This window comes from Mauremys mutica, chromosome 10 (assembly GCF_020497125.1).
Source record: "Mauremys mutica isolate MM-2020 ecotype Southern chromosome 10, ASM2049712v1, whole genome shotgun sequence".
Classification (NCBI taxonomy): Eukaryota; Metazoa; Chordata; order Testudines; family Geoemydidae; genus Mauremys; species Mauremys mutica.
The window spans coordinates 61,952,698-61,969,027 of NC_059081.1; the positions used below are offsets into that span (position 1 = coordinate 61,952,698).

General features: G+C 48.2%; 1 protein-coding gene across 2 annotated transcripts in view; it reads left to right on the plus strand.

Moving 5' to 3' along the window:
* CCNYL1 (cyclin Y like 1) overlaps positions 1 to 15,030 on the plus strand; it is a 52,396-nt gene extending 37,366 nt beyond the window's left edge. For both annotated transcript variants that reach the window (XM_045033049.1, XM_045033050.1), the window contains exons 9-10: positions 3,820 to 3,982; positions 13,298 to 15,030. In XM_045033049.1, coding sequence (XP_044888984.1) covers positions 3,820 to 3,982; positions 13,298 to 13,414 — 280 coding nt within the window. In that variant the 3' untranslated portion in view covers positions 13,415 to 15,030. The remainder of the gene's footprint in view (positions 1 to 3,819; positions 3,983 to 13,297) is intronic.
* The last annotated feature ends 1,300 nt before the right edge of the window (positions 15,031 to 16,330 follow it).

The window sequence follows — 16,330 nt, forward strand, 5'->3', positions numbered from 1 at the left end:
CTGCAGTTTAATTATATTTCTTAGTTAATCTTGGTTTTATTTCTGTTCTCAATTATTTATCGGCATGGTATCTAAGCACCTCAGAGGATCCACAAAGCATTGAACGTAGGGATTTGGTGCTTCACTTCTCCCAGGTTGTAGCTAGCTCTTCTGTGTGTTAACAAAAAAAATTAACAGCCTGATAGAGCTATAATTCCAAGTACATGTTCAGCCTTATTCAGTATAAGGCAGTTGTGTGTGCTAAACAGTAGGCGTCTGGTTTCTTTCTCAGTAGTAGATTTACAGTGCAGAAATGTGCAGGACTCTGCGTATGTTTCCTAAGCACTTTGGATTCAGCCTCAAAATTTGACCTGTTGGTTTTATAGGATTTTTTTCCCCCAGGATTTTTTTGCGGACTGGGGTGTCACATTTCTCTTCCCACATAGTAATTATACTTTCCAAACAATAAAATATCAGAAAAGTCATTTGAGATAATGATCCTTTTTAAAACCAACCACCCTTTTGTGTTTATCATCCTTCACACCAAAAACATTCCTTTGTTACTGTTCAAGGTATTTCCCTTGGCTTTTAGTCTGTCTGCCTTTTTTATACGCACCCCTTTCCTGCAGACTGGTCTTCAAGAATGGGGCTCTATTGACTGTTTTGGAGAAGAGAAGTGGAACTGGTGTTCTTCTAGCAGATAGCAGTTGTGATAAATCACCATTCATCTTACCTCAAAGCACGTGTCTACACTAACAGCATTCTTGAAAAATTTCCCACAGGTATCCCTGGTACAGCTGAACTGGGGTTGGCAATGCTGGGGAATCCTGCTGACTGTTAACAGCCAGCCTCTCATCCTCTAACCCTGCTGGGAACAAATTGAATTGACATAGGGCTGAAAATAAGTTAATTTTTTAAAGATGTTTTTCCCTAGTGTGGACAGGTGCTGAGTTGAAGGGTCTGTGATCTTTTTGATCAAGTCTCTCGTGCACATGGAAAAACTTTCCACCATTGGATTGAAAGGAGCTGGCATTCTAGGAGGTGGCTTACGTTTCACTGCAGGGGTTTAGCCCCTGCTTGAAACTAGAAGCTTAGAACTCTGATCTTGGAGTTTGTGCAGAACAGACCCAATTGTGGTGGCCTAATGTGATCTAGATCTTTAGGAAACTGCTACTGGTAAGTGATTTCCTCTTAACCAAACCTAACTTAAGCCCAATTCAATCTCGGTGTCCCTTTAATTAGTACTTGGCAGTGTATTTTTTTGCCAGTATTAGCTGTTCTGCTATTTTTAAACTACTTTTCCAATAGTGGGAATTAAGTCCTTTTGTTTGTTAATCCTACTGAGTGAAATACTTGGGAAAGAATTTCAGAAATGGTCATGTTCAGATGTTGGAGACAGCTTTGTAGCAAGTGCTAAGTTTGCTGCAAATTTAAGCAGAGCCTTATTGCTTGAGTGACACCAGAGCAGCAGTCCCAGTGCAACTTATTTTCCAAACATTTGGGCCATGTCTAAACACAAGCTGCTCTGATTTTAACTAAATGGGGAAACTTGCCAGTGGACCCATACTAAATAATTATACTGCTATAGTTATTCTGCTGGTAAATTTCCCTGTATAGACAAGCCCTCAATCAGTTTAGAAACCAGTCTAACTAAACTGGTGTAACTCCTTGTGTAAACACTCTTAAATCAGTTTGAGTGTCACAAGGGTTTATACCAGTTCCACTTAAATCAGTTTGGTGCAACTTTTGTGTGCAAATAAAGCCTTTCACTCTCTACAGCTGTTAGACCTAGCTGATTCCTAGTAGCCTGTGTGCTTCATTTTCTCTTTGAGCTGAAATTTGGAAGATCGAGGACTATGATCTTTCATTCACACCCCTACCTACCTGAGAGTGGTAATTGCAGAACGGATGAAAAAGATGCTTTACAGGTCTATAGCCACTTATAAACCAAGTAGGCAGTGCCACAGAAGAAGGCATATTGCAGAAATAAACTCACTTTCTATTTATAACACCACTGAAGTGCTTAATTTTGCAGTGTGGTATGGTACTTGGGGTCCCAAATGCATTGGTTAGCTGTTAGAAAATTCGCTTTTTGGAGCTGTGGAAAGTGAACGCTACCTAAAGTCCTCTTATGAGTATATGAATTTAATTTTTATATGAAGGGCAAATGGAGAGGCAACATGACCAAAAGTAAATCATCGACATTCTGTGTATCATCATCCTCTGCCTCACCTCAATCGCCCCAGAAGAAAGTTTGGACCTAAAGACACTTTCTTAATTTCTTAATTGAAAAATTTAAAAGAAAATTAATTTGATATTTGGAAACCCTTCTTTGCTATAAACTTTTCTGCCTTGATGCAGTTTGTCTCTAATCAGTGACAAAATTAACCGTGCAGCTGCTAATCCTGTGAATTACATTGTGCAAAAGAGGGAACATGCTGTTCATTCTTTTGGCTACCTACATTTGTACAGAAAACACATGGGTATTATGCTTTTGCTAGATGTTTTTGAAACTGCTATTAACAGACTTGTTAATCCTATGAAGTATTGTATTTTTACACAATTAAAATGTATTAGTGTAGCAAGAACAAAAGGGGTGATGATTTATCCCATGAATAAATGCTCTTCAAGCCCTGATCAGCTGATCATCAAAACATTATCTGATTTACATTTCTATAGGCTTATGACCATATGAACAGGAAATTAATTTTGGCAGTAGGTTCAATGGGACTCAAGTCCACCCTGCTAGAAACAAACACAAAGCTGCTAGTCACATTATGAGACCAGCCATCCAACCCGAGACACAATCTGGATGATTCCTCAGTTTGTTTTTCCTTCTCTGGTGGGGCCATCTTAAACGCTTCCAAAGAGCAAGAACAACTTACTGAATTTTTTTGTGACTTACTTTTCAAATTGCATACAGTTTGTTTATTCATCTGCTCGCTTGTGTATTAGTCTTGGGGACTATGGAGCTGTTCTCAGTTAGCGTTGAACTTAATTGCCTATTCCAGGTACCAGTTTATTTTTTAGGTTAATTTTAAAACTTTTTATTTCTTTGTAAAACATTTCTGGTCTGTTCGATACCTGCAATAGCCAAAGAGCTTTTTTTTCCATGTAACAGGCCGCTTCCTACTTCCCTCTCTCCAAATGATTTGGACACTACCGATAGCATAGTGAGTCAAAAATAATGCCTGTGCTCTGACAGAGGTACTTTGTTATCCTGCCTAATGCCATTGAGAAGAAAATTCCTTTTCCCACCTAATGCTGCTTGCTTATTTATTTACTTATTGGAGATGAATCCATGTTGCCTCAAGAGGCTTTTTTCTCTGAGATAATAGCGGCAGCTCTTCATAGATCCATTTGTTGCCGTGGTGATATGACTACTCCTTTTGTTGGTCCGCCTCTACTTCAATAAACCCCCTTCCTGTTATCAGCCCGGTGAAAATGTCTGCAAGTTCTTCAGAGCTAATAAATAGCATACATCATTCCTTTCATCTGACTGCTATAGTAGGGCCTTCTGAGAGAATGAGAATGGAGTAGGAATTGTACAGCTGCCCTAATGGAAGTCTGAAGAATGAACCTTCTAAGTCAGTAGAGTGAGTGTGCAACCGTGCAATGACCTTTCTCCCTAAGCTGGAGGTGCTGGGGCTCAGAAGCTGTACCTGCTTTTGAGCACTAGTGAATTAATCCATTGTGTTTTGAAAACAGTAGTACAGTCCAGAATTTGAAGGGCTGTTGTAGAACCGGTACCTGTGAAAGTGCTTTGTGATCTATGTGTTCAGCTTGACTTGGTTGCAAATGTTGAATCCCATTTCCTTGTTTCCCTGCGACCCCTTTTAGGAATGAGATGGAAAGACACTTCTTGGAGCTGCTGCAGTTTAATATCAATGTTCCTGCCAGTGTTTATGCCAAATACTACTTTGATCTTCGCTCCTTAGCAGATGACAACAACCTGAATTTTCTGCTGGAGCCTCTTAGTAAAGAGAGAGCACAGAAACTGGAGGTAATGGCCTGAGACTTGGTGAGCTGGGCACTCGTGTGTCTGCATAATAACAGCTTCTCTGGCTAATTGTATTATGTGGTGATTAGCAAAACTAAAAAGCTTTTAGAGTCGTGTATTAGAGAGTTTTAACCCCTTAATAATGGGAGTTGTCGCCTGTAAAACACATTGATGCTTTATAACTTAAGCAGATATCCTGAGGAGATGGAGTAAGAGGAGCTACAGTCTATTTAGGTCCTTTAAATAAAACACGAGGCATTCGTTTCTGGAACTGTAGTTCGGCTTGGCCACTTAATAGTAAAAGCTGTATTCGGAATGGACTGTTTTTCTCTCTTTCCCTGGTCACGTCTCCTTTCCAAGCGCCCTAAAACATCCTATTCAAACCTGTTGAAGTTTCCATAGCACCCAGTGCACAGCTCCTTTTAGCTTTAAAGGAGTACTTACTGCTCCTAATGATGATTTATTACACTGGCTGTTTGGTAGCAACTGTGGAGGTGGTCGTTTCATTTCACAACTTGAAAAAAATCACTGAACTGATATCCCTTTATCAATGGAAAGCACTGTTATGAATAATCTTGAATCTCCACGAGAATGTTATGTACTATTACTGACCTAGCAGAACTTGGCTAGTAAAAATACCCCCTGCCAGAGAGTCCTTATGACTGCCCAAGAGCTCCATTACTGTTCTCTAGTATTCAAGCTCACTGAATTAAAACAGACGTTGCTTTTCACAGCACAAGCCTTTCTTCATGGTTGCTTTAACATGATGCTAGGGTACTAGGCAAGGAGAGCCGTTTGAACGACATATAAATTCTTCTTCGAGTGATTGCTCCTATGCATTCCATTTAGGTGTGCGCGCCGTGCGTGCACAGCTTTCCGGAACATTTTTACCCTAGCAACTCCGGCGGGCCGGCTGGGCGCCCCCTGAAGTGGCGCCACTATGGCGCTGGATATATACCCCAGCCGGCCCGTCCGCTCCTCAGTTCCTTCTTACCGCCCGTGACGGCCAGTTGGAACAGTGGAGTGCTCCCTTACCTCCACAGCCCTAGCGTTTCTCCATCTCTTCTTTTATATATAGTTCATTACTTAGTTAGTATAGTTGTATAGTTAGTCAAGTTTAGTAGTTAATAGTGTAAGTAGGGAATTAGAGGGGTTAGCCCTCTTCTTCCACTCCCGGTGCGGGCTTATGCCCGGGGCACCGGGATTCAAGCCCTGCGCGGCTTGCCAGCGGCACATGCCGGTGAGTGATCCACATGACTCCTGCCTTCGCTGCCTGGGGGAGTCACACAGGACTGACAAGTGCCCGATCTGCGTGGCCTTCAAACCCCGAACGAGGAAGGAGCGGGACTCTCGCCTCAAGCAACTGCTGATGGAGGCTTCGCTCCAGCCTCCGGCGCCAACTCCACCGGCGCCGAAGCCTTCCTCGGCGACCAGCGCACCGGCAGCACCGAGCCGCTCCGGTGCCGAAGCCCCTCGACACCCGGCACCGACGTCCCGGCACCGCTCCCTCTCCCCAGGAAGGAAGCATAAGGCGCCGAAGACGGCCTCTGCAAAGCGTCCGCAGAGACCGTTAGCCCAGCCGCCTCCGACAAAAACGGTTCAGGCTGAGGCAGTGCACGGTGCCGTCGACTCCGGCGCCGCAAGGGCCGTCGAGTCCGGCACCACCCAGCTCCCCGGTACCCACCGAGGATGAGCTGCGGATCCCGTCCACGCCTGAGGCGTTTGCGACGGCGAGGGAGCTAATCGAGCTCGCGGAAGCTCAAAGCCTCCGGCCCCCGGCACCGCCGGTGCGGGCCCTTAAGTCAGTGGGCAAACCGCTGATGATGCGGCCTCCTTCCCCTGACGAGCGAGACGGTCGGCGCTCCAGGATTCGGTCTCGATCCCGGTCCCACTCTCGGAGACGGTCGCCGCCGCGCCGATCCCGATCCGGAAGACGATCGACCTCGCGACGCCGTTCCCCGTCTCGGCACCGGTCGCAGTCCCGGCAACGGTCCCGCTCCCGGTCACCGAGTCACCGGCACCGCAAGAGGTCCGGTTCCAAAGACCGCTTTCGGCACCGAGACTCCCGGAGCCACTCCCGCCGCCGCCGCTCGAGGTCGAGGTCGACCTCCCGGCGCCGTCGGTCGACCTCCCGGCGCCGTCGGTCGACCTCCCGGCGCCGTCGGTCGAGCTCCCGGTACCACGCCACACGCAGGTCCCGCTCCCCGATTAGGTCACGCGATGACCGACACCGACCTTCGACACCGGCTAGACACTTGACGCCGGTATCGGTCGCACGCTCGGGGATCGCCTCAGCTCCTCCCTGGCCCTCTCGTGGGCCCTCCATCGCTTCCCCTGAGGGCAGTGCAATGGACTTCAGGGCAGAGTCTCAAGGTCGGGACCATGGACCCCAACAGTGGGGATATTGGGTTCCCTGGGCCCAACACGAACGAGGGCCTCCCCTTCCGCCGAGGCAGGCGGGTACGGAGCGTTCGGTGCCGGAGGCCACAGTCAGCAGGCCCCCCCCGTCTCCAACGGGAAAGACCAACTCGCCTCAAGGCCCGGCGTTGGGGCAGGAGGCCGTGGCGGCTGATCGCCCAAGGGCAGAGCAAACATCTGACGAGGTGCTGCCAGGCCGCTCCTCGTCCTCCTCACCCGACAAGGCGGTGGCGGGGGCATCACCATCCGAACCCCCGCCTATTGACCTAAAGGCACACCAGGACCTTCTCCGCCATGTGGCAAAGGCTATTAACCTGCCCATTGAGGAGGTCACAGAGGACGATGACCCAGTAACTGATGTCGTGGGAGCGGAGGCCCCCATAAGAGTGGCATTGCCCTTTATCCGCACGATACAGCGGAATAATGCTACAATCTGGCAGTCGCCTTCCTCAGTCCCCCCCCACGGCGCGAGGGTGTGGAGAGGAAATATTCCATCCTGCCCAAAGGGTACGAGTACTTGTACATGCACCCAACCCCGGACTCTCTGGTGGTCTAGTCGGTGAACGACCGGGAGAGGCACGGGCAGCCGGCCGCTGCGCCAAAATCTAAGGAGTCGCGGTGCATAGACCTGTTGGGGCGAAAGATCTATTCGGGTGGCCTTCAGCTCCGCATAGCGAACCAAATGGCGCTCCTTTCCCGGTACACTTTTAACATCTTGGGGTGCCTGGGTAAATTTTCGGAGCTGACCCCGCAAGACTCCCGCCGGGAATCCTCGGCGCTCCTGGACGAGGGCAGGACGGCCTCCCGGACCTTAATTCGGGCAGCCTTGGACTCCGCGGACTCAGGAGCCAGAACTATGGCTTCCGGCATAACCATGCGGCGCATTGCGTGGCTGCAATCCTCCACCTTGCCGACGGAGGTGCAATACACCCTCCAGGACCTCCCCTTCGATACACAGGGTCTCTTCTCAGAGAAGACGGACTCGAGAATTAAGACCCTGAAGGATGGGAGGATTGCTATTCGAACTTTGGGCATGCACACGCCGGCCACCCAGAGACGGCCGTTCCGGCAGCAGCCCTACCGGCCCTTCACCCAGGCCAGGTCTAGGCCATTTAACAATCGCCGGACGGCCCCCTACTGCCGCAGGCTGTCGGGGGGGTAGGCGTAACCAGACCCAGGGCCCCCTCAAGGCCCGAAACCAGCCTTTTGATGGGACGCCTGAGGACGGCCCATCACTCTCCCCCCAGGATCCATCCCTATTATTTTCAAATCGCCTTTCCCACTTCCTCCAGGCGTGGTGCTCCATAACATCGGACAGCTGGGTCCTCAACACCGTCCAGCACGGCTACCGCCTGCAGTTTGTTTCGTCCCCTCCCTCCCACCCACCTTCCCCGTCCCTCTTCAGGGACCCCTCTCACGAGCAAGTCCTCTTACAGGAGGTCGAGACTCTGAGCGTGGGTGCTATAGAGGAGGTGCCTCGCAGCAAGCGGGGCAGGGGATTCTATTCCAGATACTTTCTCATCCCCAAGGCGAAAGGAGGTCTTCGTCCCATCTTAGACCTCCGGGAGCTCAACAGACACCTGTGCAAGCTCAGGTTTCGTATGGTGACCTTGGGGACCATTATTCCTTCCTTGGATCCGGGAGACTGGTTTGCCGCCCTCGACATGAAGGATGCATACTTCCATGTGGCAATTTACCCACAGACGCTACCTGCGCTTCGTGGTCAACGACGCTCACTACCAGTTTGCGGTACTACCCTTCGGCCTCTCCATCGCACCGAGAGTGTTGACCAAGTGTATGGCGGTCGTGGCCGCAGCCCTCCGCCGTCGTCGAATACATGTGTACCCGTATCTCGACGACTGGCTGATTCGTGGTCGCTCCCAAGAGCTGGTGACGGCTCAGGTGTCCGAGATACTGCATCTGTTCCGGTCTCTCGGCCTACTTATCAACGCCGAAAAGTCCCACTTAGTTCCGGCGCAAAGAGTGGAATTCATAGGCGCAGTCCTCGACTCCACTCTGGCCAGAGCCTGCCTCCCTCGTCCTCGGCACGAGACGATGGTCTCGCTCATACGGGCACTGCAGGCCTTCCCTACAACGACGGTGCGATCCTGCCTGCGCCTGCTGGGTCACATGGCAGCGTGCACGTTTGTGACCGCGCACGCAAGGCTGCGGCTTCGCCCGTTCCAAATGTGGCTGGCATCGGTGTACCGCCCCCATCGCGACCCCATAGACATGGTGGTGACAGTTACAAAGCCCACTCTCCAGACGCTCACCTGGTGGCTGGATCCGGGGATTGTCTGCGCAGGGGTCCCGTTCCGCCATCCTCGCCCGTCTGTCACCCTGACCACAGACGCCTCGGCGCTGGGATGAGGTGCTCACATAGGAGACCTACACACCCAGGGTCTCTGGTCAGCCCGGGAGCTCTCCCTCCACATCAACGTCCGGGAGCTGAGAGCGATCCGCTTGGCGTGTCTCGCCTTTCGGGCCCACCTACAGGACCACTGTGTAGCGGTGTACACAGACAACACCACAGCAATGTTCTATGTGAACAAGCAGGGCGGAGCCCGATCCTCCCTGCTTTGCAAGGAAGCGATGCTCCTATGGGATCTTTGCGTGACCCACTCGATTCGCCTAGAAGCGTTTTTTCTGCCGGGGGTGCAGAACACATTGGCCGACCATCTCAGCAGGTCCTTCGCCTCCCACGAGTGGTCCCTTCGCCCAGATGTGGCTTACACAATCTTCCAGAGGTGGGGGTTTCCCCAGATAGACCTGTTTGCCTCCAGGGCCAACAGGAAGTGCCACAGGTTCTGCTCGTACCAGGGTCAAGCTCTGGGCTCCCTCTCAGATGCGTTCCTCCTGCCATGGACGGATCCCCTCCTCTACGCGTTCCCCCCGTTTCCGCTCGTACACCGGGTGTTACTCAAGCTTCGGAGGGACAGGGCCCGCGTAATACTCGTCGCTCCGGCCTGGCCGAGAGAGCACTGGTACACCTTGCTGCTCGAGTTGTCAGTTAGGGATCCCATTCCCCTTCCGTTATGGCCGGACCTCATTACTCAGGACCTCGGCAGGCTTTGTCACCCGAACCTGCAGTCGCTGCATCTTACAGCTTGGTTCCTGAATGGTTGACCAACGCAGAAAGGGGTTGTTCGTTGGCGGTGCAACAAGTTCTGCTCGAAAGTAGAAAGCCTTCGACGTGCTCTACCTACCTCGCGAAGTGGAAACGCTTCGCGATCTGGTGCGACCAACGAGGTCTTAACCCGTTCTTGGTCCCCATCCCGACCATCCTCGACTACCTCTGGTACCTGAAAGGTCAAGGTCTCGCGATCTCTTCCCTGAAGGTGCACCTGGCGGCTCTGTCGGCCTTTCGGCCCGCCATAGGAGGCCAGTCCGTCTTCTCTAACCCGATGGTTGCCCGCTTCCTTAAAGGTCTAGACCGTCTGTACCCGCCAGTACGTCATGCTACTCCAACTTGGGATTTAAACCTGGTTCTGGCTCAAATGATGAGACCACCCTTCGAGCCCCTGGCCACGTGCTCTCTGCTTCATCTCACCTGGAAGACGGCCTTCCTCGTGGCAATCACATCCGCCAGACGAGTCTCGGAACTCCGCGCCCTGACGGCGGGTCCCCCGTATACCGTCTTCCATGGGGACAAGGTGCAGTTTCGACCGCACCCGGCCTTCCTCCCCAAGGTGGTGTCGGCCTTCCACCTCAACCAAGAGATCTTCCTCCCGGTCTTCTTTCCGAAGCCGCACGCCTCGCTTCGGGAGCAGCAGCTCCACACCCTGGACGTCCGCAGGGCCCTCGCTTTTTACATCGACCGGACGAAGCCCTTCCGGCATTCGACCCAGCTATTTGTGGCGATTGCCGATCGCATGAAAGGCGAGCTGGTCTCCTTGCAGCGGATTTCATCCTGGGTGACGTCATGTATACGAACGTGCTACGAGCTTGCTCGCGTCCCCCCATGCCGACTCACCGCACACTCGACGAGGGCGCACGCCTCGTCGGCCGCCTTCCTGGCCCATGTCCCCATCCAGGACATCTGTAGAGCGGCCACCTGGTCTTCTGTACACACCTTCGCTTCCCACTACGCGTTGGTGCAACATTCTCGAGACGATGCAGCCTTCGGCTCAGCAGTCCTACACTCGGCCACGTCTCACTCCGACCCCACCGCCTAGGTAAGGCTTGGGAATCACCTAAATGGAATGCATAGGAGCAATCACTCGAAGAAGAAACTACGGTGAGTAACCGTCCTAACTGTTGTTCTTCGAGATGTGTTGCTCCTATCCATTCCAGACCCGCCCTCCTTCCCCACTGTCGGAGTAGCCGGCAAGAAGGAACTGAGGAGCGGACGGGCCGGCTGGGGTATATATCCAGCGCTATAGCGGCGCCACTCCAGGGGGCGCCCAGCCGGCCCGCCGGAGTTGCTAGGGTAAAAATGTTCCGGAGAGCCGTGCACGCGCGGCACGCACACCTAACTGGAATGGATAGGAGCAACACATCTCGAAGAACAACAGTTACTACGGTGAGTAACCGTCCTTTACATGGGAACCCCAGGCAAAACTTCTGTCAGGGTCAACGCCATCCCTTCTCTTTCTGTGGTAGATACATTGACTACCATGCAGTTTGGTCTTTAATTTGAGACCTTAAAAACAAAGACTCTGTGTAGACACTAAAAGGTCCGACAGCCCCTTTCATAATAGAGTTTTGCTACGTTATTCTTGGCCCAAACCACTTTTCATCCAGGGCCCAAACCACTTTTCATCCATACCACAAAAATTGTACAGCATGCTGGGTTCTTAACTCCATTTCAGAAATGGCTGCATTTCAGAAGTGTTATGTAATCACTTACTGATCCTTTAAAACAGTAGGCAAGATGTGCCTAAAAATGGAACTATATCACTTCATTATCTTTCTGCGCATTTTGTTTTGCTTTTCATTGTGTTTTTTTTAACCTTTTAAGTAACGTTAAAGCTAATACTGTCACTAACTGCTTCTGTGATTATAGTGCACCTCTGGGCAGGGAGCTCTTTCTTTAGCTGTTTGTACCAACGCCTTGCACAGCGAGGTACAGGTCCAGGACGGGGGTTCCCAGGTACTACCGTCCTACAAATTGTTTTTATATTTGAGCACTCCAATAATACTATTCCTCAGAAAATTGTTCTCTAATCTGTTCAGTACGTAGGCAGAAGTAGATGACTTCTCGACAGGTGTGAGCCCCTGTTTTGCACTTCTTTGCTGCAAATATTTGGGTGCCTGTTATTCAATATTACTTCACCGAATGGTTTTCAGAACAGGATAGGACTTATCACAACATACTCACTAATGTGCGTATGTATGAAAAATATTTACTGCATAGTCTGTGATTTAAAACGTTTACAATTTACCAAGTATTTGCTAAATGTTTTTTTTCTGAATTTAAAAACAAACCTGCCTTTGGCTTAAAAATACACACAGGTCAGTTTGGGAGCTTGTTTTAAGCAGTGAATTAGTATTCCAGCAGATTGAAAACGGATTTGCACCATATGGAGAAGTGGGGCTTAATGTGCCACACGGGTTCCTTTATGATGGATATGCTAGCATTAATGCCAAAGCGAGGTTTTGTCTGGTCTTGCAGCGGGGGCTTGTGCAGCCAGTGTCTCAAAGCATGCCACTCTTGAGCCAAATGAATGCCTCCAGAAGGAGGTTGACAGAAAGAAATGTAAATAATTATTTTAGAATACACTTAGCAATCTATTCATGCTGAGAAGCGCTGCTCACCTTTTGAACTTTGAGAATATTGGGCTGTGCAGAATGGGTGCTACCCTCGAGAGAAGGTGCAATCTTTTTTTACTGAATGAAGAGCTGTGAAAGCTCATCTGGTGATGGTGGTAAATTTTTAATGGAAGTTAATACTCACAACTGATATTCTGAGCCTAATAGTAATGGCTCAGCATACAAATAGAAAGTGACACTCTTCTGTGTTTATTTATTTGCATTATAGAGGCCCCAATCAGGGCTTGAAACACTGTCCTGAGGCGTTTCTAATCGAATTAGTTGACGCACACATTTAATGGGAATCTCACTACGAGAATAACTGCACCAGTGTACATGCTGCTTTAATCGTTCAGTAAACAGAGCTGCCCTGCAGTTTAGTTAAAGCAGTTCAAATACTAAATACAATTCTCAGACCTGTGTTAATAGGACATTACCTGCACTAAAGGAGGGCGGATGGTACGGTACAGTTCAGCACCAGGCTCTCCTTATTGGATTCACAAACCCTTTGTGCTGGTTTACAAATGTCAGCAAAAAGTTGGCGGGCTCAGGAAGTGCAAAAACACCAGCCCTAATAAATTTCCCTTTCCAATTCTCCACTATACACCCTAAGAATCCTAGATGGTTATGTTCAGAGGGGGTGGTGGGGAACCAGCAGCCGCCTGTAACTTCTTCCTTCAGGGCTTAGGAATCTCTAGCATCCCTCCTGAGCCTCCTATCCACAGCCTGGGCTCCAGACCCCATCTATTTACATGGAGTTCTGAGTGGAATTTGCACATGAACACACATACTTCAAGTTGGTTCCAAGATTTCCATTAAGCTGTAGAGTCTGGTATAAGATTTAAGTTGCTTAGAGATGTGGAGATTGAACTGCATTTAAAAATCATAATCTCCTGTGACTAATAATGATACGGGTGAACATGGGGAGGGATCCTTAAAGATGCAGTTTCTACAGCCCCTTAATGTTTTCCCTCAACAAAAGGCTATTTTGTAATGGCATACCCAGGGCAGCAGCCAGTAGTGTCACTGAAAGATATAGGCACTGTAAGTGCTTAGTCCATTAGCGTTGCCGTTGTAAGAGCTTTCTTAAAATGTTGGAACGCTTCTAATTCACGCATTCATTCTTTTGTATCTGAATATATTTTACAGGCTATCTCCAGGCTCTGTGAGGACAAATACAAAGACTTGTCCAAAGCTGCTATGAGACGATCTTTCAGTGCTGATAATTTAGTTGGTATCCGTCGTTCTAATGCCATCCTCTCCTGAGGAGAGAGAAGGGTGCAGCACCGTGAAGCCAGCGTACGTGTGAACCGGAGGAATACCACCACTCCATGCACATAAGCCAGCAGTGATGGTGTCTTCCAGAAAGGGGAGGAAGGATAAAACCAGCCAAGGGACCCCAGGGCCTGAGGAGCGTATTCCATTCAAAAAATGGGACCTTGTCAAATCAGTGCTCCTCCTTTTAATGTATCCAGAGGTGCAAAAACAAGCTCCCCACCTCCCCCCACAGATGTTTGCTTACTGTGTAGGCCTATAGCTGTGAACGATGAGGTTTTTAATAATGAGTAGTTTTAAATTTTAGAATTTAAACACTAACCACGTGACGATAGTTACAATGTTCTTCCCTCTTCTCCCTGTCATCCAGAATCTTGCTGCGTTTGCCTGTCAGAGCGAATGCAGTGTTCACAAAAAAAAAAAAAAGAAAAGAGAGAGGACTCTAACGAAGTATAAAGCCACTCTGGAGCTTGAAATGGTAGCATAGATAAGTGTTGAAGGGTTTTGCTATTCAAAAGCTGCTATTATTGGTGATGAGTTCAAAACCAAGAAGCTGTTTGAGCAGGATATAACTGTGTACCAGCAGTGTCATTCCGGTAGAGCCTGTCAAAGGATTTTGAATGTTTTGGTTGGAAGCAGAGAAATGGTGTTACGTATTGATTGTTCAAATGTATAGGGTCCATGCTGCATTTCTTGTGAACTATGGTGCTTCTCACTTTCTAATACTTTTACTACTGCTTAGGAAAATATGCATCCTGTATATCTTTCTGAGGCACTGAATGAGAGAGAGCTGTATTGGAAACAATGTGGCAATCCAGTGATGAATAGCCAACTGCATTGCTTCTCTGAATTCTTCCACTACAGGTCTGTTGTGCTTTATGCAGTGGAGTTCTGACAAAGTTGATGCTAAGATTATCATGTCTGTTTTGGTTCCCCTAGACTTCCTGCTTTCAGATGGGGGTTTACTTTTGTGGTGGGACAGTAGTGAGTTTGAGGATCCTGGACTCACTGATAGGGATAGATACCTATTCCCAATTAGCACATAAGATTTCGTTCAAAGGAGTTCTTAAAAAAACAGCCCCCAAATGTATAAGTTGTCAGACTTTTTTATTTTTTGGAGAAGTGACTTGTGTAACTCTGCTTTTCCTGAAGATACCCCCAGAATGAGAATTTGGGATGAAGTTTCCTTTCAAACTTCAAAGCTCTAAACAGGATAAGTGTTAATAGACTTTTCCTGGTACTAACCCTTATATACCTCCTTCTCCCAGTTCTAGATAGATTCTAGGCACTGAATGACATTAGTTCCTAGGTCAAATTTTGTTCAACCCTGCTTCCATCCAAGGTCCAATAAGTTGTCAGGTCCCCATGCCTTTGAGATTAGGGACTTCTGAGTATAACAATTTGGCAGCATTCAAACTATTTAAATATGTATAGTATTTTAAAGTTTGCAAATCTACCAGCTCCAGGCCCGCAATCCGTGGGACTTGGAACTTCAGGTATCGATCACGATTCAATTTTGAAAATAATGCTACATCTTCAGGTGGTTTTCCTTTCTCATGTTTGTATTAAAAAAAAAAAAGCTAATAATAAACTCTATTTTAATTAAAGCTAAAGGTGGTTAGAGTGTTCTGTACCATTTTCTCTGAGTTTGTTTGCAAATAACTTGTTGAACAGATTAAGATGAAGATTTGGCCCTGTGTGGCTGCTTTAGAATCTCACCAAAGCTTAGTCCTCTGGTATGTGAAATCCACCCCAATATGAGCTGGTTACATTTTTTGTCTTACCACCTTTATCTGAAAATACCCCTTAGCAGCCAAAAACAAAGAATATTAGAGGTTTCAAACAGTTTTGTGTGTGCTGGGGTCATACAGTTTGCAGTCAACTGCAGTTTGTGTGTGTTAAGCTGAAGGAGGGGTATGACTGAATGAACGAAAACTTCTGTGATTCCAGGTCCTATTTATTGTTAACATTTTGTGAACAATGTTTAAGTAATTAATGGTGACTGGTAGATTTTTGGTTTAAATGCAAGGAAACTTTCTGGAGCTAACTTGTCTCTCACTGCTGCATTAGTCCTCCTTTTGAATCTACTCTGGAACGAAGTTAGCTGCTTGTAATTTCCAATCTCTGATTTTTTTGATTTTTTTTTTCAGGTTGACCTGTAACCTAATTCTTAAGTCTGTGTTTTAGTTAATACTCTGCAACCTGATTTGAACTTTCTGAGGTGAATATAAACACACTTTCTCCTGTGCTTATTTTGCTGATTGGTTATACAGCTTTCACAAACGTAGCAGGTGCCTTCTGGCACTTCTAAGGAAAGCGTCACCTATCATAGAATTCAAGATCAGAAGGGACCGTTATGATCATCTAGTCTGACCTCCTGCAAGATGCAGGCCACATAAGCCGATCCACCCACTCCTGAACTAATTCTCTCCCTTGACTCTGCTGTTGAATGCTCCAAATCGTGATTTAGAGACTTCAAGTAGCAGATAATCCACCAGCAAGCGACCCCTGCCCCATGCTTCGGAGGAAGGCGAAAAACCTCCAGGGCCACTGCCAATCTACCCTGGAGGAAAATTCCTTCCCGACCCCAAATATGGCGATCAGCTGAACCCCGAGCATGCGGGCAAGACTCTCCAGCCAGACCCTCTGGAAAGGGCTAACAATATCCCAACATTGACCCTTTGAACTAATTATCAGTGTGGCACGTTATTGACCTATTGACTAAACCCGTTATCCTATCATACCATCCCCTCCATAAATTTATCCAGCTTAATCTTAAAGTCATGGAGGTCCTTCGCCCCCACTGTTTCCCTCGGTAGGCTGTTCCAGAATTGCACTCCTCTGATGGTTAGAAACCTTTGTCTAATTTCAAGCCTAAATTTCCTAACTGACAATTTATATCCGTTT